This window comes from Notothenia rossii (assembly GCF_949606895.1).
Source record: "Notothenia rossii genome assembly, chromosome: 12".
In the NCBI taxonomy this organism is placed as follows: Eukaryota; Metazoa; Chordata; class Actinopteri; order Perciformes; family Nototheniidae; genus Notothenia; species Notothenia rossii.
Genome location: NC_136911.1, coordinates 12,739,293 through 12,760,882, shown reverse-complemented (window position 1 = coordinate 12,760,882; position 21,590 = coordinate 12,739,293). Strand labels below are relative to the sequence as shown.

General features: G+C 42.0%; 1 protein-coding gene across 4 annotated transcripts; it reads right to left on the bottom strand.

Annotated features, from left to right (window-relative positions):
• Positions 1–1,500: 1,500 nt before the first annotated feature.
• LOC307026260 (uncharacterized protein) lies at positions 1,501–8,145 on the bottom strand. Of its 4 annotated transcripts, none has more exons than XM_079661523.1 (10): positions 7,838–8,142; positions 7,002–7,104; positions 6,642–6,771; positions 6,358–6,533; positions 5,928–6,064; positions 5,577–5,670; positions 5,149–5,484; positions 4,899–5,055; positions 4,694–4,821; positions 1,501–4,367 (listed from the first exon to the last, which is right to left on the bottom strand). In XM_079661523.1, the coding sequence occupies exons 2-10, from the start codon at positions 7,059–7,061 to the stop codon at positions 3,999–4,001; spliced, it is 1,587 nt and encodes a 528-aa protein (XP_079517649.1). In that variant the 5' UTR covers positions 7,062–7,104; positions 7,838–8,142; the 3' UTR covers positions 1,501–3,998. The 4 variants fall into 4 exon arrangements, with proteins under 4 accessions (XP_079517649.1, XP_079517648.1, XP_079517650.1 ...); XM_079661522.1 differs by having other exon boundaries at positions 6,642–6,782; positions 7,838–8,136; XM_079661524.1 differs by lacking the exon at positions 6,642–6,771 and having other exon boundaries at positions 7,838–8,145.
• Between the last annotated feature and the right edge of the window lie 13,445 nt (positions 8,146–21,590).

Sequence of the window (21,590 nt, the reverse complement as noted above, 5' to 3'; positions counted from 1 at the left end):
ATTACAACGAGAGTTAGAACGAGAACGTGACGTCATATTTACATTAGACGGATCCTTTCTAGCCATAACCCTCTCCTCTGCGCGGTCATATTTAAGCGACGTCCGTTAATTATGACGTGGGAACAGCTGCATCAGCTGTGAGTGTTTTGTTAGAGCGCTGTATTTTGTAATCTCTGTTAGATCAGTTGAACATTGTTCCCCCACATATTTACTTTTAATTCCATTTGCAACAAGTACGACACGAATGTATGAGTATTTTCGACACATACTAGCGTCTTTTCTGTATTGGGCAGCACTAAAACATTATTATAAAAAGTACCCTATAAATAAAGGGAGACATATAGGCTACATGAGGCTTATGTACGTTTCATATATTCACACATACAAAAAAAAACAATGACTGTCTATACACTATACTATAGGCTATGTTAACCTTTTTAAACTAGTAGGCTAAATGACATGATAAATCATCAACTCACACCTCTTTCACAAAACACCTGCAACGAATTTCTAATCCAAATAATTAACGAATCATGAGGGACCTGACAGGCTATAAGGTCCAGGCACACCTGTGATTTAAATCTCAACAACGAAAAACATATTCAGTGACCACATGAAACAAATTGAGTCATGAAACCAGCTGTAGCATGTGCCTCACGGCAGTGGCAAAAACTTCTGACCAACAACATTAATCAGGAGAGACGCCGATCCCAGCGCAAAAGCCATCCTGCTTCATCTTGAGGTATTTGAGTGTTCGATTACAATTGTTTTAAATAGTTGAAAAATAGCTGGCTTTTTTCATTGGAATACAACAATGGATTAATTTGTTATGACAGAATATGTATGTGCAGTTTAGTTTGATGGATAAAGGTATTGACCTGTACATTTTATTCTTCGGGCAGGGCTTACAGCAGTTGGCCGATAGCCCGGCATTTAGTTCATGTGTGGGTGACATTGATGGGTGCCACATTAGAATAAAGACCCCACCCGGACCCAGTGGCCAGGACTACATAAATCGGAAGCTCTTTCCTTCCATACAGCTGCAGGCTGTATGAGATGGGAAGGGTAAATTCCTACAAACATTCGTAGGATTTCCGGGCTCAGTGCACGACATCCGTGTCCTAAAAAACAGTACACAGCAAATTCAGAAGTGTTAATTCAACTCCTAGGGAGTTAAATTCAACACTTTAAAAGTGTCTATATTGGTCCACACTAGATCGAGTTAAAATAACACTTTTTGATGTGTTAAACATGACAGAGTTGAAACAACACTCTCAGTAGTTGAAATGTAACACTCACCAGTGTTGAATTTTCCTAACACTAGTGTGTAGTGTCAAAAATTAACACTATCATTGTGTTGTTTTAACACTGAATAAGATTCAGATTATATTAACACTATTGATAGTGTTAAATCTATATTAACACTATGGATAGTGTTAAATCTACATCTACTACTACTACTCATAATAATAATATAATTTACAAAGAAAACCACACAAGTTGCAGTTTGAATCTGTATTTATTTCAAACAAGCTCACCACAAAAAAAACAGCACTGGCTTTGCAATAACCAACAATGACCAACACAGGTCACACGATATGACAATGTGGCACAATATAATATTTTTCACACATCTTATTAGAAAACTGTTTGTCATAGGGTCTGTAATAAATCAACTCCTTAACTGGAAAAACAGAAAATGAATCTGCGCTCTCACTGATACAGTATGCATTGAAATGATCATCAAAATAAAGAGTGTCCACTCTGCATGTCAAAATAAATGCTTGCTCATTATGTACAAGAATGTTTGTGATCTTTCTGAAAACAGGATCTTCCATATTTGTTCCAGTGCAAACAAACATACCAATCTGATATTCTGTTCCATAGTTCTTCACCCAATTAGTGGTTGACACTTCACAGTATGCATTTACATTAAATACAGAACTTAAAACATCTCCTCCTTCCAAGCTATCAATAGTTTCTTTTTTCACTGGACCAAACTCAAATCTCTGAAAATCAAAATTCTCCCAGTGGTAAGCTAGCTGTCTCTGGTGTTGTTTCATCAATGCTTTTGTGATATTTTTGAAATTTTTCACTGATCTTTTAAAAAAATTATGTTTCGCTTCAAACCGCATACACCATACATGAAGGAGTGGACCTATTTTTCTAATGCAACGCGGATAATGTAGCATAAAATGATGCTTTGGAATCAATCTTTTCTCTGAAAACAAAGATTTAAATAGCTTGTGGTGGTCCTTAATCAAGTGCTTCAAAAAGTATGTCATACCGTTAGTTACAATAGGTGAAAAAACAATATTCACAATCTGAATCAAGAGGAGGAGCAGATTCCAGTAACAGTTATTTCTTTCCAATACATCACCAAAAATAAGAGGAGCATTTCTCACAAGACACCACGACTGTATTGCATTTAGACCAAGGTCCTTGCTAACATCATCCATTTTCAACCCGCTTGGCCTATTTTTTCTCTCAATATAACCATAGTTGAAACTTTGGATCCTCTGTGACAATGATTCCAAAGACAGATACTTATGGTTGACAAGGTATTGAAAGATTAATTTGAGTTCGTACTGTACAACACCTTCAAGTAAGTCGTGCATTATGTCAACTGCATAGTTGTCAGAGGTGTGGAAAAAATGCAATGTATTGAGCAAGCATGTCTTTTTGACACCAAATGTTGAACTCAACATAGGATTTTCCTGTAGAGCTGCACAATGTTCTGCATGCATTTCTTTTGTACGAAAAATCATGCCAGGGTCATCTTCAGTAAACATAGACTGTGCCTCAGCCTTACTTGTCAAACAAAATCTACAGTAATAGTTAGCGCTGAAGGACTCGACAAAACCGAACAGTCCATGTAAGCCTAGGTTGTCACCTGTTACTTGTATAACAGAACCAAGCAAAGGTGAGTCTGAGAAAGGCACCTCAATTCCTTGTGTTTCAAGTATTTTAAGATCATCAACAAGAGGCTTTAAGATGTCATCAAATCCATAAGTCTTCAGGTCTTGTGAGTGAAAGAGTGCAACAACATGTATATTCATCAACACAGAATTATATTTTGGGCCAGGTTCCTCAATATAAAGTAAATGCAACCAAGTTTGTGAATCCCTTTCTTTGAACCTAAGGGATTTGCTGTCTCAAACTCATCAAAATAGAGTTGAATTTGTAGAGCATGTTTGTTCTGGGAAAACAAAACGCTATTCTTGAAGTATGAACCATCACATATGTCTTTATAAACTCCTTCTTCTTGATGCTTGGCTTGCAAGAAACTTTCACACAATTCAGTGTTCTTGAACATATACTTAAGAGTTCCCAGGATGGGTGTATACACAAATTTATCAGTTACAGGGACCTGACTGTAAGTTCCTGTTGTGTGATCCCTGCGAACATCAAACCGCACTCCAAGAACATATTCAACAGGTTCAACAATTTCCCACTTTTCCTCAAAGAACTTCTGTCGTTTCACTCTTGTGTTCAAAGTTGAGAACGGATTTTCTAGTTGATCAAAACACTTTTCCACCTTCTTTTCAAAATCTGTGCCTTGAATTTCTGGAGTACAGCTGAGAACTGCCTCTCTTGCTTGCGTATGAATGTCATTTACAAGATCCTCCATGGACCCCACCATTGCTTGGACTGTGCTCTCAGCAACACCAGATGCTTGCAACTGTGCTACAACAGAAGCACACATGTTTAACACAAGATTATTGTCAACAGAGAGCTCGGTAGTTGTTGGAGAGTCTGTAACTGCCTGTGAAGTTGAGGGCTCACTAACTTCATTCTGAGTGTCCACATTGTCATCAGTATTAGTCAAAGCAACATCTCTATGTAAATGAACAAGATGCTTCTTGAAACCTGAATAGGTGCAAAACGATAAACAACATCCCGGCTGTCCACATTTTAAACGTAATGTCTTTCCAGGATATAGACCGTGCTGGAGTCTTAAATGCTGACAAAGCAATGCAGAACTTTTGTGGTGTGCCTTACAGACATAACAAAGAAACATATTTGCATCCAGGGATATGTATCACCTCAAGCGTTGTGCAAAAATCTCGCTCTGAGCTCCTTGACTCTGGGACTTTCCTTGGCACTTCCCACATCAATGTTAAAAACTGTGGTTTGGATGAATGTATAGAAGTTGAAGAGGGATTCGTGGTAGTTGACACTGAAGATGAAGTGTGCTTTGAAGAGCTCGTCGAAAGCTGCCAAGGATGTCTGTGCCTTGCAAGGGATGGCCTTGTGGTCAATGATGATGTATATCTTTGGATGCTGTTCTTCTTTTGACCCACACACAGGAGGAAGGGCTGACCCGGGGCCACACCAGAAAGGAAGGTTTGGACACTGGCTCCATTCTTTAACAAAATGTAAACAAGAATTATGAGAAAATCATGAAATAAACTGAAATATGACTGAAGGCACAAGTGAAAGTTTGCATAATTATGTCCACATGTCTCCACGAGTTGATGACAATAGGAGTTTTTTTATTTTTTATTAATTAATTGGTCAAAGTTATTGTTATCTGTTAAAGGAAAGGTTGATTCGTTAATCGTGTTATCTGCAGCCTTTCCAAAATGGAGATGGCGTACCACAGTGTTTTTGTAAATTAATAATTGTTAACCTAAAAACAATCACAAGATTAGTCGAACAGCCCTACATAAGTACATTACTATTTGCATACCTGCAAATATCGAACAACATGGTCTTCAGCTTGACATGCGCTGATTTTTGGACTCTTTTTGTGGCCTTTGGACGTGGGCGGCAGCAAGTGAACCAACAGTAGAATGCTTGATAAGTCACTGTCCCAGCCTAGGGGAAAAACAGGAGAAAATGTCTGACACATTCACATCATATAATTTTAAAGAGAAGAAACTAACCAGACCCACCTGAGTCGTGCTGCGCAGACAAGAGGTCTTCAATGTGTTCATTAGAAGTCAGTTGTTTGCAGTCTGTCAGGATCCTAGGTTTGAAAAAAGTAGGCCATTTTGCCAAAAATCTGCCCGACACTTCCTCTCCAAACATCATGGTGAAATCTTGGTCAATCTACAAAAGAACACACATTTTTATACTTATGCAACTTAAAAGTTTATACATTGAGTGACAATTCACTAAATATAAAGAAGTTGTCTTTCTTACCAAGCCAGTGATGTCGAGGAATCGTGGGAAGACATCCAAAACTGTTGAAGAGCACTGCTGATCTTGAACCAGTGTTTGGCGGTACTGAGAAGTAGCCCTCATCTTCTCTTTGATTGCCGATTCATCAGTTGAATGTTTCAAAAAGGATATTGCTTCATGACACTGCTCACCAAGCAGCTGCTTATCTGTGCTGAGAACCTCCCTCTTTCTCTTTGGACTATCCTGGTAGGGTGTGCTGGTGGAAGATCTCCGGGACTGAGCTGCAGTGTTGCGCTGAACAGTCTTTATCCTCCAGGCCAAGTACCCGGATCCACTCTGTGGGTCATAGAAGTGTTCCTGTAATATTAAAAAGATTAAATTGTAGAGTAAGTTCAGACCATATTACTACTCCATAAATTGCTATACAAGCTATTAATTTATAAACTTACATATCCATTGTCTGAGTATGGATCTCTGAGGCTGGGAAATAGAGAGATGATGCCCAAAGCATATTTACTTCGCACAGACACAGGCGGGCTCCTCCTGAAAGATCAACATGACATTACTACAATTCCTTCAGTGCTTACAAGTTTTACTGTTGTAGCTTCACTGAGTTTTAGTCTCTCTCAAACACTTAGTTTTTGTATCATGTTTTAGCCATTTAGTATTTATCTCTTTCATAGGAGAAAATAAATAATAAGTTGCTTTACTAATATGCATTACGCAATGTCCTAAAATAAGTGTTCTGTTAAAAAAAAATTGCATTGAGTGAAGTATAAAAATGAACAATGAAGTCTTACCCATGAATTTCAACCATGTCAGCCACAAGAAGGTTCACCAACTGTCTCCTTGTGCTATCCATCAATGTCTTCATTTTATCATATTCATCCAAAATAATCTGTCCACCCGGTTTAGCCTTTAGAGCATCTCTCACCATCTAAAAGATAAAGCAAATTAGCAATCACCATCATTAGAGCTGCAACAATTAATCTAACAATTATCAATTATTAAATTAATCATCAACTATTTTGATAATCGAATAATCAGTTTGAGTAGTGTTTTAAGAAAAAAAATGTCACTAATCTATGAATTGTTTAAATATGGACAGATTAATCGAAGATGAAAATAATCGTTAGTTGCAGCTCTAATAATCATTACATCCAACAACAAAACAGTTTAACACAGTTCAACTGCACAATATATTTGTGTGTGATATTTGATAACTAAAACCTCTTTTGCCGATTCCCGTTCAGCATGGGTTCTCCTCCCTCCATTTGTCTGAACAATCACTGTTGCATCTGATGAATCAGAGGATACTGCCAGGAAGTCTTCTGACACTGACAGAGAGGAGTTGTCTGATATCGGTGACTCCAACGAAGTGTATGAAAGATCATCATGAAGCACAACTGTAAACAGTTTTAAAAATGTAAACACAAAAGGAAAAAATAATTAGTTCTCCACAAAACTCTTTAATATTGACGATCCACTCCTGGCCTCACAAGTCTGAGTCTCACCTGTTGACTTGTCAGTTGCCACCCTAACAGTAAGGTTCCCTGCTTGCAAAAGCTCCTCAAACACATCTGCATCGATTTCTGTCCCTGTTTCATCTGTCAAGTGCAGCTCACTCTCAAGTGGAAGATCTAGCTTTTGAATGACTGATAAAAAAAAAAAAATTCAGAGCCATGGAAAAATTATAATAAACAGAAATTTGCTATACTTGTTTTTCCTAACATTTTAGGTCAAGGGCACACAGGGCATTACCATTAGCTATCATAAACACAACTCCATAATATGAGACATTTACACATCACATCATTTCAGTAGATATTATAACAATTAGTCAATTTCTCTGCTCTATTAAAAATGATGCCAACCTTTCTGAAGAAATGTGTTGAAGTCATCATAGCCATCTTCAGTCTCAGCCACTTTGACATACTTCTGCGTTTCTCCAAATCTCACCTTCACCAACATGATGTACTACAGAAAAAAGAAGAAGAAAAGACACACGCACTACGTCATCATTTTCAGTATGTTCACCATGGATGTGGAGAGACATGAAGATTTTACCTTGCCTTGAATTCGACCGAGTATCTGTTTTGATTTTTTTAAGCATTACTCACGAGTTATGGTCTGGTGTGTCTGTTTCTCCAGGAAGCCTAACCTACAGCAGCAACATGCTAACTTAACTTGCCCGACTCACAAAGCTAGTCTGACTTTTAGCATTAGCAGCAGTCTTTGGGCAGGCAGGAGCTCAACCCCCAGGCCCAGCCCCGGCTCTCTAAGTTACTCTATCGCCTGGCATTTTCATCGAGACGAGACCATAGCTAATTAATTACCGTACGCGCACGGAACGACAGATTTTTCCCGACAGAAATCAGTTAGCCTCGTGCGCGTGCTAACGCTACGTCATTTTAGCTAACTTAGCTTTTTCCTCTCACAAGAAATGTGTAGTTATATACCGTGTTATCCGAACGTGTAGCCTATACTTACGCTAAGCAAATTGTGTACATTCATCAACACTGATGTGCAAAAGGAACATTAATGCACCTTTGAAAAAATATAAAACAGCTGCCATGCTAACCTTAACATGGGACTTAGCCTACCTTGTTAGAGCTATAACGTTAGACAGGACGTTCGACACATATAACATTAAAATACTACTGCTTAAAAAAGTATTATTAAATGGGCATGACGCCTTTCATTTACTTACAGAAAGATACTCCGTGGAGTCTGGACGTGAAAAGAAAGTCGTCCTCTGCCGACCCCGCTCGAGCCTCGAGTCTGACTCCGAGTCGTCCCGCTCTTTAGACAAACACGTCACAGGTCCGTTGGAATTCTGGGAGTAACACTGTTTAAGTGTTGATTTTAAAATGAACACTTAACAGTGTTGTTTGGATTTAACTCCCTGGATTAACACCAACTCTTTTGAGGAATTAACTCTCACATAGTTGAATCAACTAAGCAAGTGTTGAATTAACACTGTATTTTTAACATTTAACACCAACACTGGAAATTTAACACTTTTGAATTTGCTGTGTAGGCCTACCTTATACAAAGAGGCTCTGTACCCTCCACCAGGGTACTTTATTGTGGGAGATGGTGGCTATCCATGCATTGTACACCCCATAACGGTCGTAACCCCGTATCGGGAGCCACTACAGGGGAGGGTACAGAGCCGCTTCAACGGCTGCCATGCCAAAGCGCGCAGCATCATTGAGTGCGCTTTTGGGATACTGAAGGGGCGATGGAGGTATCTCCTGTCGAAGGCCTTGGAGGTGAACCACACCTTTCTCCCTGCTGCGTTAACTGCCTGCTGTGGACTGCACAATCTCAGCATTACTGCAGACATGACTGAACTGTTGGAGGAGGAGGAGGAGGAGGAGGAGGAGGGGGTAGAGAGGTCTCGACCTCGTCCTGTGAGGGGGGAGCGAGGTGGACAGGGCCGGAGAGACAGACTGGCAGACCAAATCTCGGCTCTTGACCACAACCCGGTCCAGCTGGACGACCACGATTATTGTTGAGAGGATTTTTATTTATGGCCAGTTTTTTTGTTACCCGTTTGTTTTCTTCACCGATGAAAAATGCATTTACTGGCCAGATGCATTACTCAGTTCTTTTGTTCGTCCATTTATATGCCTTATTTCCAATTTCACCTTGCTCAAGTTTATTTAGAGCAAAGGATTTTACAGACCCATATCTTTATTACAAATTGTATGTGAAATAGGCCATCACACAATCTCTTGAAAGTGTTACGTTTAGTGTTGAAATTGAGTCATTTTCAGTGATAAAATATTGTTATGCTTTGACTGAACTTGAAAAGAAGGAAGAGACATGTGTTAGCAATTTTACTTATGTAGGGTTTGAGCTACATGCAGTAACTTGCCTCAATGTTAATGTATATATCCATCCATCCATCCATCTTCTCCCGCTTATCCGTGGTCGGGTCGCGGAGGTAGCAGTTCCAGCAGAGAGCCCCAAACTTTCTTTTCCCTGGCCACATCAACCAGCTCTGACTGGGGGATCCCAAGGCGCTCCCAGGCCAGAGAAGAGATATAATCCCTCCATCTGGTTCTAGGTCTACCCCTTGGTCTCTTCCCAGCTGGACGTGCCTGGAACACCTCCCTAGGGAGGCGCCCAGGTGGCATCCTAACTAGGTGCCCGAACCACCTCAACTGGCTCCTTTCGACGCGAAGGAGGAGCGGTTCAACTCCGAGTCCCTCCCGGATGACCGAACTTCTCACCTTATTCCTAAGGGAGACACCAGCCACCCTGCGGAGAAAACCCATCTCGGCCGCTTGTACCCGCGATCTCGTTCTTTCGGTCATGACCCATCCTTCATGACCATAGGTGAGGGTAGGAACGAAAATGGCCCGGTAGACAGAGAGCTTTGCCTTCTGGCTCAGCTCCCTTTTCGTCACAACGGTGCGGTAAAGAGACTGCAGTACCGCTCCCGCTGCTCCGATTCTCCGACCCATCTCACGCTCCATTGTTCCCTCACTCGAGAACAAGACCCCGAGATACTTGAACTCCTTCACTTGGGGTAAGGACTCATTCCCTACTTGGAGTGGACAGTCCATCGGTTTCCTGCTGAGAACCATGGCCTCAGATTTGGAGGTGCTGATCCTCATCCCAGCCGCTTCACACTCGGTTGCGAACCGATCCAGTGAGTGCTGAAGGTCGCAGACCGATGAAGCCATCAGAACCACATCATCTGCAAAAAGCAGTGGTGCAATCCTTAGTCCACCGAACTGCAGACCCCCTCCCCCCCGACTACGCCTCGAAATCCGATCCATGTATATTACAAACAGGATTGGTGACAAAGCGCAGCCCTGGCGGAGGCCAACCCTCACCTGAAATGGGTCCGACTTACTGCCGAGGACCCGGACACAGCTCTCGCTTTGGGAGTATAGAGATTGGATGGCCCTGAGTAGAGACCCCCTCACCCCATACTCCCGCAGCACCTCCCACAGTGACTCCCTGGGAACCCGGTCATATGCCTTCTCCAAGTCTACAAAACACATGTAGACTGGATAAGCGTACTCCCAGGCACCCTCCAGGATCCTTGCGAGAGTAAAAAGCTGATCCGTCGTTCCACGACCAGGACGGAATCCGCATTGTTCCTCCTCAATCTGAGGTTCGACAATCGGCCTGACCCTCCTTTCGAGTACCTTAGAGTAAACTTTCCCGGGGAGGCTGAGTAGTGTGATGCCTCGGTAATTGGCACACACCCTCTGATCCCCCTTTTTGAAAAGGGGAACCACCACTCCGGTCTGCCACTCCTTCGGTACTGTTTCCGACTTCCACGCAACGTTGATGAGACGTGTCAACCATGACAGTCCCTCAACACCCAGAGCCTTCAGCATTTCTGGGCGGATCTCATCCACCCCCGGGGCTTTGCCACTGTGAAGTTGTTTGACGACCTCAGTGACCTCCCCCCGGGAGATTGGTGTCGATCCCCCTTCATACTCCAGCTCTGCCTCTAACATAGAGGGCGGAGTTGTCGGGTTCAGGAGTTCCTCAAAGTGCTCCTTCCAACGCCCTAACACTCCATCAGTTGAGGTCAACAACGTCCCATCCTTACTGTACACAGCTTGGATGGTTCCCTGCTTCCCCCTCCTGAGGTGTCGGACAGTTTTCCAGAACAACTTTGGTGCCGCCCGAAAGTCTTTTTCCATGTCCTCTCCGAACTTCTCCCACACCCGCTGCTTTGCCTCGGCCACGGCTGAGGCTGCTGCCCTTCGGGCCTGTCGGTACCTTGCAACTGCCTCGGGAGTCCCCCGGGATAACAAATCCCTGAAGGCCTCCTTCTTCAGTCGGACGGCTTCCCTGACCACCGGTGTCCACCAGGAGGTTCGAGGGTTACCGCCCCTTGAGGCACCTAGGACCTTGAGACCACAGCTCCCCGCCGCGGCTTCGGCAATAGAGGCTTTGAACACCGACCACTCTGGTTCAATGTCCCCAACCTCCACAGGAATGCCCGAAAAGCTCCGCCGGAGGTGTGAGTTGAAGGCCTCCTGAACTTGGGCCTCCTCCAGACGTTCCCAGTTCACCCGAACTACACGTTTGGGCTTACCAGGTCTATCCAGAGGCTTCCCCCGCCACTCGACCCAACTCACCACCAGATGGTGATCAGTTGACAACTCCGCCCCTCTCTTTACCCGAGTGTCCAAAACATACGGCCTCAGGTCCGATGATACGATAACAAAATCGATCATGGACCTTCTGCCTAGGGTGCTCTGGTACCACGTACACTTATGAGCATCCTTATGTTCGAACATGGTGTTTGTTATGGCCAATCCATGACTAGCACAGAAGTCCAGTAACAAACCACCACTCCGGTTCAGATCAGGGGGGCCGTTCCTCCCAATCACTCCCCTCCAAGTGTCTCCATCATTGCCCATGTATATCATTGCAATGTATATATTATTTATAATAAAACATCCCTGATATTTCATTTGGATACTTTACACACGGTTGGTTTATGCGCAGAATTATTTGAGGTGGAGATTTAAAAAGCGGAAATCAGTGGCCATGACTTTCTGTATGACTATAGACAGTTATGCCTTGGGTTGCAAAAATACTTTAAAAACGTTGGCTTTTCAGTCAGGTCATAATCATAAAATGTATATTCAGCTTTGTATAAAATAAATATCTCCTTGTATCTTCAGTAAACATGTGTGTTTTTGTATGTCTATTTGTAAAGAAGGCTTCATGCTTGATGTAACCCTTGTATGGTGTTCGGGTCTGTGGGACCCGTTTATTATTTTTCTAAAGAAAATTGATAATTTATTTTTCTCTAACTCACTCAAGGGCCTTGGCTCTGCATGACTCCCTTGAAAAAGAGATTAATGATCTCAATGGGATTTCACCTGGATAAACATTTATATTACATACAGGGTGTTCGGGGCCACCAGACCCACGAACACTGGCTGAATAACAGAAATATGAACACACCACCAGTTAAGGTCAAACTTAAATATGTTTACTAAATGTTGTATATAAATATATAAATAAATAATTAATTAACACATCCAAAGTACAGAAAAAAGAAGAAGAAAAAAAGACACTATTCCTTCCTAACAAGTTCCTCGAAGAGCTTGAGGAATTTGGCGGAGGCTTCCTCCGAGGCTGCCTGCTGGCGGTTGAAGTGGGCCTCCTCCTTGTCCGCCTCTGCCTCCAGGAACTGTAGCAAAGCGCTTTTTCTTTTTTTTCGGGGAGGGGGACCGGCAGAGGTGGATGGCTCAACACACTCCTGGCTGTCCGAGCCAGACTCTGTGGCCTCCTCATCCTCCACTGTCGCCTGGCTCTGGACGGCCTCAGTGGATGTTGAGCCACTGCCAGAAGCCACAGCAGCAGTGGCCGAGTCCATCAGGGTGGGAGGGTCGATGGATGGCCTCCCAACGATGGCCTCATGCATGGCCGTAAAATACGGATCTATTATGTTCCCAATCCAGGAAAATGTCACTCACTCCCAGGCTTTCTTGGCAGTGTGCCTTCGGCCAGTAAAAAGGTTATCGTTCTCGACCCTCACTTTGATGAGGGTCAGAGTGTCTTGCTCTGTCCCTGTGAAAAGACAAAGTAAAGGGTGTAGCTTAAAACTGTTGGAAGATTTACAGACTGTAATGAGCGATTGATTCTAGTGTACAACATAACCCAAACCAAATGATGGTGCTGAATGCTAAACAAAGTTCAGGTTGATTTAACACTCTTACAAAAAAATTAACGTTTGCACTTTTAAACATCATGGCATGCTGTAGCAGGATTGGGTGTAGTTAAAATGTGGATAAAAACATAAAGAATATCAGGTGAAATGTCAATAAGGAATGCGGTTAGAGGGCTCTAACTGCATACAGACAGGCGGAGTTGGATCGCGCATTTCACTTCTTAAATAACTAATGCAACGTATCATTGTCAACACTTACATTTGTGCATTGCTCCCGCCATGGTTTTGAAATGATTCCAGCGGTGTGTCACGCCTATTTTATACCCAACGTTCCCGGAAATGCATCCGCGAAGGAGCCGCGAAGGACCGTGGAGGACCCATCGGTGTATCCTCGGTTATAGCTCCTCCAGAGAGCCTCCTCGACCCTCGATCCTCTGTCCTCGAAGTGCATTTAGAGAATTGAGATGTCCTTCAACATGGCGCGCTGAAATTCATTTCCGGGTCACTACCGGAGGACAGAGGAGTCGTGGAGTCGAGGAGGGGGATTTGACGAAATGAGAAAGGGCCCTTGCGTCCCTCCATGCTTCCCTGATGGGAGGGACTAGTCACAGGGAAACAACACAAGTGAGGGATGCAAGGAATCCATTTAACCGAAGTGAGAAAGGCACAAGGAGGAGACGCGAGGACAGGGGAGTCCTCAGGTATTAATTGGGATGTCCTCGTTCACTCAAACGTCACTTTTAAACGACGTCTGTTAATGATGACATGTTCACAGCTGTATCCCCTCTCATTGGGCTTAAGTGAATAACCCCTTAGAACCGGCCCATTTGTTGTTAAATATTTATTTAAATAAATGAATCTTTCTCTTGTTAGTCAAGTAAGTCAATGTATGATGGTTGGTCCTGCTTTTGTGTTCCGTTTTGGTTTTAAATGTAGCCTACATTTAAATAAAAATATAATTATAGTAATGTGAAAGCCTTTACTCTGAAAATGTGTGTCCTGTAGATCCCCACAAACCCACATTCAGGACTGTGAATTTTAAATAATTGAACTGAATATCTTAACAAAAAACAATACAAATAATTGTTATTTATCAAGATCTCGCCATTTATGCGCTTTCTTAATAGCTATGTTTTAGTGACGTTCAAGATCATTAAACATGACTTAAATAGTTACTATAACCTTAAGAAATGAATTGCACATAATAATTCCCACGAAGCTGTGAGCACTTATACATTTATGTGACGCTTTTCTACTCATCTTCCAGTTGTCGGTTTTCCTCTGTTGAAATCATAGGTTGAAATCGACCAGCTGTGAAGGTGGGGGCGTGGCTTTTATGCGCGAGTAGTGAAAACACTTCCGCGTAGTCTGCTCTCGTGTATCCTCCCTTTCGTCTCCTCCCGCACCCCTCCTCGACTCCTCCGTGTGCATTTCAGCTATTGGAGAAGGGTCCAGCTGCAGCCGCAGCCAGTCGGTGGAGGTTGAACCTGTAGGAAGCTGTAGGAAGCTGTACTTCCAAATATGGTCAGAAGAGAGCGCGCCCAACACTAGTGATGGCTGTCACTACCCGATCTGCAGCTCTGTCCGATCTGCAGTGCGCATGTGCGAGATGGTCCGCCATATTGGACAACTGCGGACGGCAACTCAAGTAGGATACTTGACACAGTGGCTTTTGTCAAAGCCCAAAAAGAAAACTCGAGAGAGATGAGTTATTGTTATTACAACGTGACTTCACTATTATTTAACAACTCTTTTTATTGGGTTCTTTTATTTGGAGTTAAGTACATTGTCAGAATAAATGAGACATGGATTTAACTTCTCAGCTATCATACTGAATAAATATTTACTGTGAATGTATGCAAAAATGTATGGCATATGCCCTCTAACAGAAGTTAAATGCATTTCTCACTTATTGTGACAATGTACTTAACCCCAAATAAAAGAACCCAATAAAAAGAGTTGTTAAATAATAGTGAAGTCACGTTGTTATAACAATAACTAATCCCTCTCTCTCTTTATTTTTCAGCTTTGCCAAAAGCCACTGGCCGTTTCTCAATCGCTAGGATGCTTGCTTGGTAGCACATGTCTTCCGAGTCACTTCCTCCAGAAGCTAGGCAAGAATCCTTCCTGGCATTCGGAAAACGAAGAGTGGAACAGGCTAGCAAGTGTGCAGGTGTGTGTCATATGAGAGGCCCCGCCTTACATTTTCCGCCACAGATTTGGGGAAGTTGGTCCGTGCGCAAAGCATTGTGGGGATTTGAAGGACGCGAAGTCTACCCATGTGCAGCCTCGAAATTACCCCCAAACCAAGGACGCGGCCTCTGTGGAATTCCAAGTATGCTGGAGATTGTAACTGTCCTTCGGCGGCACTTGATGACATAGTATCCTTCAAATATTGGCTTGGAAGCCAGTTTCCTCGCGATTGAGAAACGGCCACTGTGTCAAGTGTCCTTCTTGGGTTGCCGTCCGGAGTTGTCCAATATGGCGGACCACCTCGCACATGCGCACTGCAGATCGGGCAGAGCTGCAGATCGGGTAGTGACAAAGGCAAAATGAAGCTTTGAATTAAGCATCGAACCACTTGGACAATTGTGTCGGAAATAGGTTAATTTCTCGAAGCTTCAGTTACATCGACCTCTCCTGGCGAAATGCAAGGCTGCAGTGGGTTTAATGTATCTTTGCCTTGAAAAATATTCGATGCACACACACACACTAAGACTGAATATCATGTTCTATTTGGAATTAAAGATTGATCATTGTGTGTATTGGGTTATTGAGAAGAGACTAGTGCAGGGCTATTCAATTACACATTCAGTTGGGCCAGATTTTATAACTACAAAATTCAGCTGGGCCAGACATTTAGTGGCCTGTAAAAAGCGGGTAGTGACACATTTTAAACCAACACATATTACTGCGATGAAAAACATGCCATTTTTATTCAATGTTCATCTAACAAAGGTATGTCAAAAAGTGCATAAAAACACAACAAATTAACAGAATCTGAAAAAAAAGTGCACAGTTGTAGCATTACATTTGTTTGCTTTAGAAGTCAAATATTCAGGTTATGTTTTTTGAACCAGGCACATCACAAAGTGCATTTACTGAATACAATAATAGCAGTCTTAATGAATGTCCTCACATACAAAAAAAAACAGCTAAAGAGCTCCAATGCAACACAAAGAGGTAGTACTGTAGCAATACTATTTTTTCACTTTTCAAGTAATAACAAAAACAATCATACGTTTTGGTCACATTTGACCCAGACACATTACAAAGTGCATTTAAATGAATACAAAAATAACTGTCAAACACTGAACAAACCCATAACAAGGGATACGGGTAACTATATGAATGAATACTACACTACACGTCTACTATAGTAAACTAGGTGCTTACTATCACCTCATTTGTGATTTTTCATCACTGACTTTCTCAATGGGAGAAGGGAAATCTTTTGTTTTGAACAAGAGCAGTGATTTTTGGCTCATAGGATGTCAATGCAATCCTAAGACATTGGTGAAGAGTGCTGTCAGTCAGGGAGCAGCGAGTGATACTTTTGATTGAGTTCATGTGTGAAAAGCTTTGATTCACATGTGTATGTTGATCCAAACATACTGAGCACACAGATCGCTACTTTCTGAACGTTAGGGAACTGCTGTTTTTTGACATCACTCCAAAACTTCGCCGGCCCGTTAGTGCGCTGCATGTCAATAAGTTCCAGTGTATATTTCCCCTTGTTGATGCAAGGGACCACTTCCTTTGCTCTGGTTGATACGTCCCCCTCTATTGCAACAGGGAAGGGGTCTCTGGCAAAGCCCATCACCTCTGTGGGCAGAGCAAGTCCATCCAATCGACCGGCAAAGTTCTCTTTCAACCTCGCAATGAAATCTGTCATCACACCGTGATTTGTGCCGGAGATGTGATGTGTTTGGGGAGCGTCGGAAAATGCAGCATCCGACCCGTGCTCAAGTCGGTCGCGAAAAGGTCCAGCTTGACTTGGATCTGCTCCACAAGATCAATTACCGTTTTGTCTCTGTTTACGCTTCAGAGTTGAGAGAGACATGTTTTAGAGTTGCTATCATAGGACCACCGTTACAGCACCACTAGATGCACTTTCAAAAAACGCGCTGCGTTTTGGTTTGGTGGTTTCTATGCAACGCGGAGTGTTGCGTTATAGTGTATATAGTGTACGAATTTGGCTACGGGAGGCTGGGCCACTCAGGAGTTGGTTCTGGGCCGCATCTGGCCCGCGGGCCGCCAGTTGAATAGGCCTGGACTAGAGAGTGCTGGACATTTTTTGGGGCGGAGAGGGCCTTTTATCAGTTATTAAAGTATTAAAGTTGAAAAGCAATGAATACAAGTTTTAACTATTCCGGGCAATGAACCAGCTGCGCGGAGGACGGCGCCACATCCCGGCTGCCGGCTCTATCCACTGGGCTATCTATTCCTTAGACAATTGAAGTGTTTTTATATTAGTCATTGTCTTTTTGTTCACAACTTCTCCACATTTCGAAGTGTTTCACGAGCCAGAACGACCTATTTTTCTTCCTGGCTTGCTCTATAATGATCCAATTCAAATGCAATACCAACAACAGCTCAACAGCAACAACGCAAACTACGACAACAACCCACACATTGCACATTGTTTTGAGCGGTTATAAAGTGTTGAAGCGCTCAAATCTAAACCTGTCAGAATCGAGACGAGGCAGTGCATTGAATCGCGTTATTGGACCGCGAACCAGTGGCCGTTTCTCAATCGCGAGGAAACTGGCTTCCAAGCCAATATTTCAAGGATACTACGTCATCGAGTGCCGCCGAAGGACTGTTCCAATCTCCAGCATACTTGGAACCGACGCAGTGCAGCACACATTTAAATGTAAGTATGTAGTGGCGTAGAACATGTGTTGGTAAATATGTTACTTTGTTGCATTTGTTATCACCAAAAATGTGTTCCCTAAAAGTAAAGCAAGTTCATAATTAGATAGACATCGTCAGGTATTTATTTTCGGTACAGTTTATGTTGAAACCATTAGAGAGAGTGGCACACTTGTTAGCCTGTTTCATTCTTCTTTGTTTTCCGAAGCCGTGGCTTGGAAGTATACTTGCTTCGTTTCTGAAGGAAGTGACTTGGAAGTATGCGACTACCAAGCTAGTATCCTCACGATTGAGAAACGGCCAGTGAGTTGATTCATTCAGGAAATGAAGCAGTTGCTGGTTCGGACGTCATATGTCACGTGATTTGAAGCAGTTGCTGCTTCGGACGTCATATGTCACGTGATTTGAAGCAAGCTTCGAAGCACTGCTTCTATGGAATAGGAAGTCCAGGGTTGAAGCTTCGTTCGAAGCTTCAGTGTCAAACTGCCATTACTAACCAACACATGATACGCTGACGCAAGGATACATGGAGGTTTACAGAGAACACACAACAAACAATATGACGCATCGAGTTCAGGTGATTAACGTCTTGTGGTTTTAGATATAATTACATACTATTTAGGTTCTCGGTTGTTTGTCGATTTGGCTGTTTAGCGCAGTATAATTGTGTTTATTTTGCTCATTTGTATTTTAAATATTCAAGTTAAAGGAATGGAATACATAAATAATATATGTGTATGCTAACCAGTGTTGGGACTAACGCTTTGTAACGCGTCACTGTAACGCAACAACATTTTGTGGTAACTAATAACGTTACTAGTTACCTATTCCCATTCAGTAACGCCGTTATAGTTACTGTGATTTAAATGAGTGCGTTACTGCGTTACATTATGTGATCGAACTGAACCGAATCTCCCTGCGGATGTAACTTACAGGCGAATACAGTGATGTCCCATCACAGTACCATGGAAAAGTGAAAGTGACCAGTGAGGAGTGATGGTTGGTTAACGCGGGGTAACATTTCAGGGTAAGCCAATCAGAGACAGAGTTGGGCGGGTCTTTCCTTATGGGGAAAATACACAAACACTTGCTAACACACACACATACACGACAACGCCCACCACCAGCACACACACACACACAATGGCAGATGCAAGTATCAGCGAGAGCAGCAGCTCATTTACAACTTGGAGATTACTTATAAGGCTGAAAGCACCTCTTCTTAAGTGTATAAACCATTATTGATTTTGTTTATGCTAAATGGCCAGATGTGAGGTAAATTATTTCACTGTTAGTTTGTTTTTGTGAGGCTGAAAATAGTTTGTCTTCAGTGTCAGTCTGACAGTTTATTATTTATTTAATTGTTACTGCCAAAAGAGTGTAGTTGTTTTTATTTCATATTGCACTACAAGTGCACTACTTTGAACTTGATTGTTGAGGCTACAATAAAGATGCCTGTCAAAATGTCTAAAACATATCTTTTGTGTTTTATTGTTCCACTACATTTCAAAATGATAATTGCTACAATGATGGGGAGTTTTCTTTTCTCTTACTGTGCCACAGAACAACACAAAAACTTGTATTTTTATTGTTGTTATTTTTAAGTAAAGTAACTTGTTACTAGCTACTTTTATAATTTAGTAACTAATAAAGTAACTAGTTACTTTTTTGAGAGCAGAAACTATAACTATTACTAGTTACTTTTAAAAAGTAACTTGCCCAACACTGATGCTAACTGAGGGAGCATGTCTAGTTAGCATACATGCTAACTGGATGAGCATGTCAAGCTAAGAGCTAAAATATATGTATATCTTAGCTTGATGGAACAATGCATGTGCTCTTATTTTTACAATCATCTGATTTTGTGTAAGTTTAAAATATTCTCAATGAATATTTAAAACTTAAAGGTGGGGTAGGTAAGTTTCAGAAACCGGCTCGAGATACACTTTTTGTTATATTCCATGGAATGCTCTTAACATCCCGATACCATTGAATATCTTAAGTGCTTTGACAAAAAATCCCTAAAAAAATGTCATCTGTGGAACCCGTAATACTGTAAAAACTACAACCAATCCGTTTAGCCGATTGCCGCCCTGTCTGTCAGTATTCCATCTCGAGCACGCACAAATGTATCTCGTGCCCTCATTGGGCGTGCCGTCATTGGGCGTGCATTGCAGCAGTACTTCAATGACTCGCCAGCAACAGGCGGCCACTTTCACCATGGCAGAGTTAGGTTCAACATCGTCTACTGGTCGCAAAAGAAAAAATGTAACGGAGCAAATTAAGAACAAAAAAGAAAGTGGAAACTAGGAGAAGTCAAACCAGAGTCAATTTCGGAGTTGCTTTGGCTGTGTAGTATTGCTAACCTAGATGTGTTTAGCTTTGCCTGATATGTAACGTTACTTCAGCCTGCTCTCGCGGAGGAGGTAGTCTGTAAGGAAGTCTGAAGGAAGGGGCGGATTGTTTTTGGCTATGTACTTTCACATTTAAGTGCACTCGAGCCGGTTTCTGAAACTTACCTACCCCACCTTTAATGGGCAGTGGCGGCTGGTGGAAAATATTTTAGGTGGGGCTGTGGAAATGGTGACCAAACAATACTAGGAGGGTCCGGATGGATGCTCCCCCGGTACAAAAAATTGAGAAAAGACCCCTTAAATTATGACTTCTGGTGATGTTAGAGTGGGGTGGAGGACAAATTGAGGCTTAAAAATATGAGAAGACTGATCAATACCTCCATAATCTTCAGTGTGGTTAGCTATGAATCTTCCAAAACTTCCAAACACCTTGTCCTGGACATAGTTTCGACATAAACTGTGCAACGGTACAGTAGGCCCACACAAACTGCAGAACATCGGGGCTTTGGGAACACTCAACATTACTTAAAATGATTTCATTCCCATTTAACCTGTTAAGGGGCTTCCCCCCCCCCCCCCGTTTTTTTCTCACGAAACTGTGTCTCAGGGCTTCTTAAAATGTAATAAACTATTCATGTGGCTGAAGGTTAATCCATAGGTTAATCCAATGTGTCTGTGACTTTGAAAAAAATATTGATAATCCATAATTCCATTTTTATGTCAAAAACTGAGTTTTCATATTAGCTGCTAATGATAGCTTCCAGAGTGTATGACAGCTCCCTGTTTTGTCTCCTTGGATACGAGTCCAAAGAACTCACAGGCTGCACCGGGCGCTGGGTTATGGCTAGAAAGGATCCGTCTTGTGTAAATATGACGTCACGTTCTCGTTGTAACTCTCGTTGTAATCGGAGCGGCTCGGAAACACATCTACAGCAGTAACATGCAACTAGGCCTGTCAGGATAGTTAATTTTGTTGGACGTTACATTTTCCTGGAAATTATTGCGATGAACGATAATATTATCGGCACCGATGTAAGACCATTTTAGACCACTGACATGATGATAATATATAATAATAATAATTAAAGTACCTCCTTTCAAACATAACTTTTTATTGAACATTCAGCATTGCAAATTAAATGTGAAATAATATTCAAATATATAAATTATATTTAATAAATAAAACACATTAATTAAATAATAAAAAGTTAATTAAATCACACACAACCAAAACAATAAATTAAATAGACTCAGGCTGGAAAACAGAGCTCTCTCTCTCTCTATCTATCTATCTATCCATCTATCTATCTATCTATCTATCTATCTATCTATCTATCTATCTATCTATCTATCTATCTATCTATCTATACGTATATGAGCACACATTGTCTCACAAGCAAAAAAACCTCCTTAAAACAACAGCCCACTGTCCATACAAAGACTCAAGCCTCAACAGGCCATATCCAAATCTGTATTTCAAAGTTTTCGAGCAAGGAACACCAACATGTTTGCATAGTCGGGCAAATGGATCTTTACATTACATTACATTACCTTGCATTTAGCTGACGCTT

Coding starts and splice junctions, on each gene's coding strand:
- LOC307026260 (XM_079661522.1), bottom strand. CDS start 7,098: ATGTTGGTGAAGGTGAGATTTGGAGAAACGCAGAAGTATGTCAAAGTG. Junction 6,534..6,641: donor GGCAACTGACAAGTCAACAG/GTGAGACTCAGA, acceptor AACTGTTTACAG/TTGTGCTTCATGATGATCTT. Junction 5,485..5,576: donor CATACTCAGACAATGGATAT/GTAAGTTTATAA, acceptor TTAATATTACAG/GAACACTTCTATGACCCACA.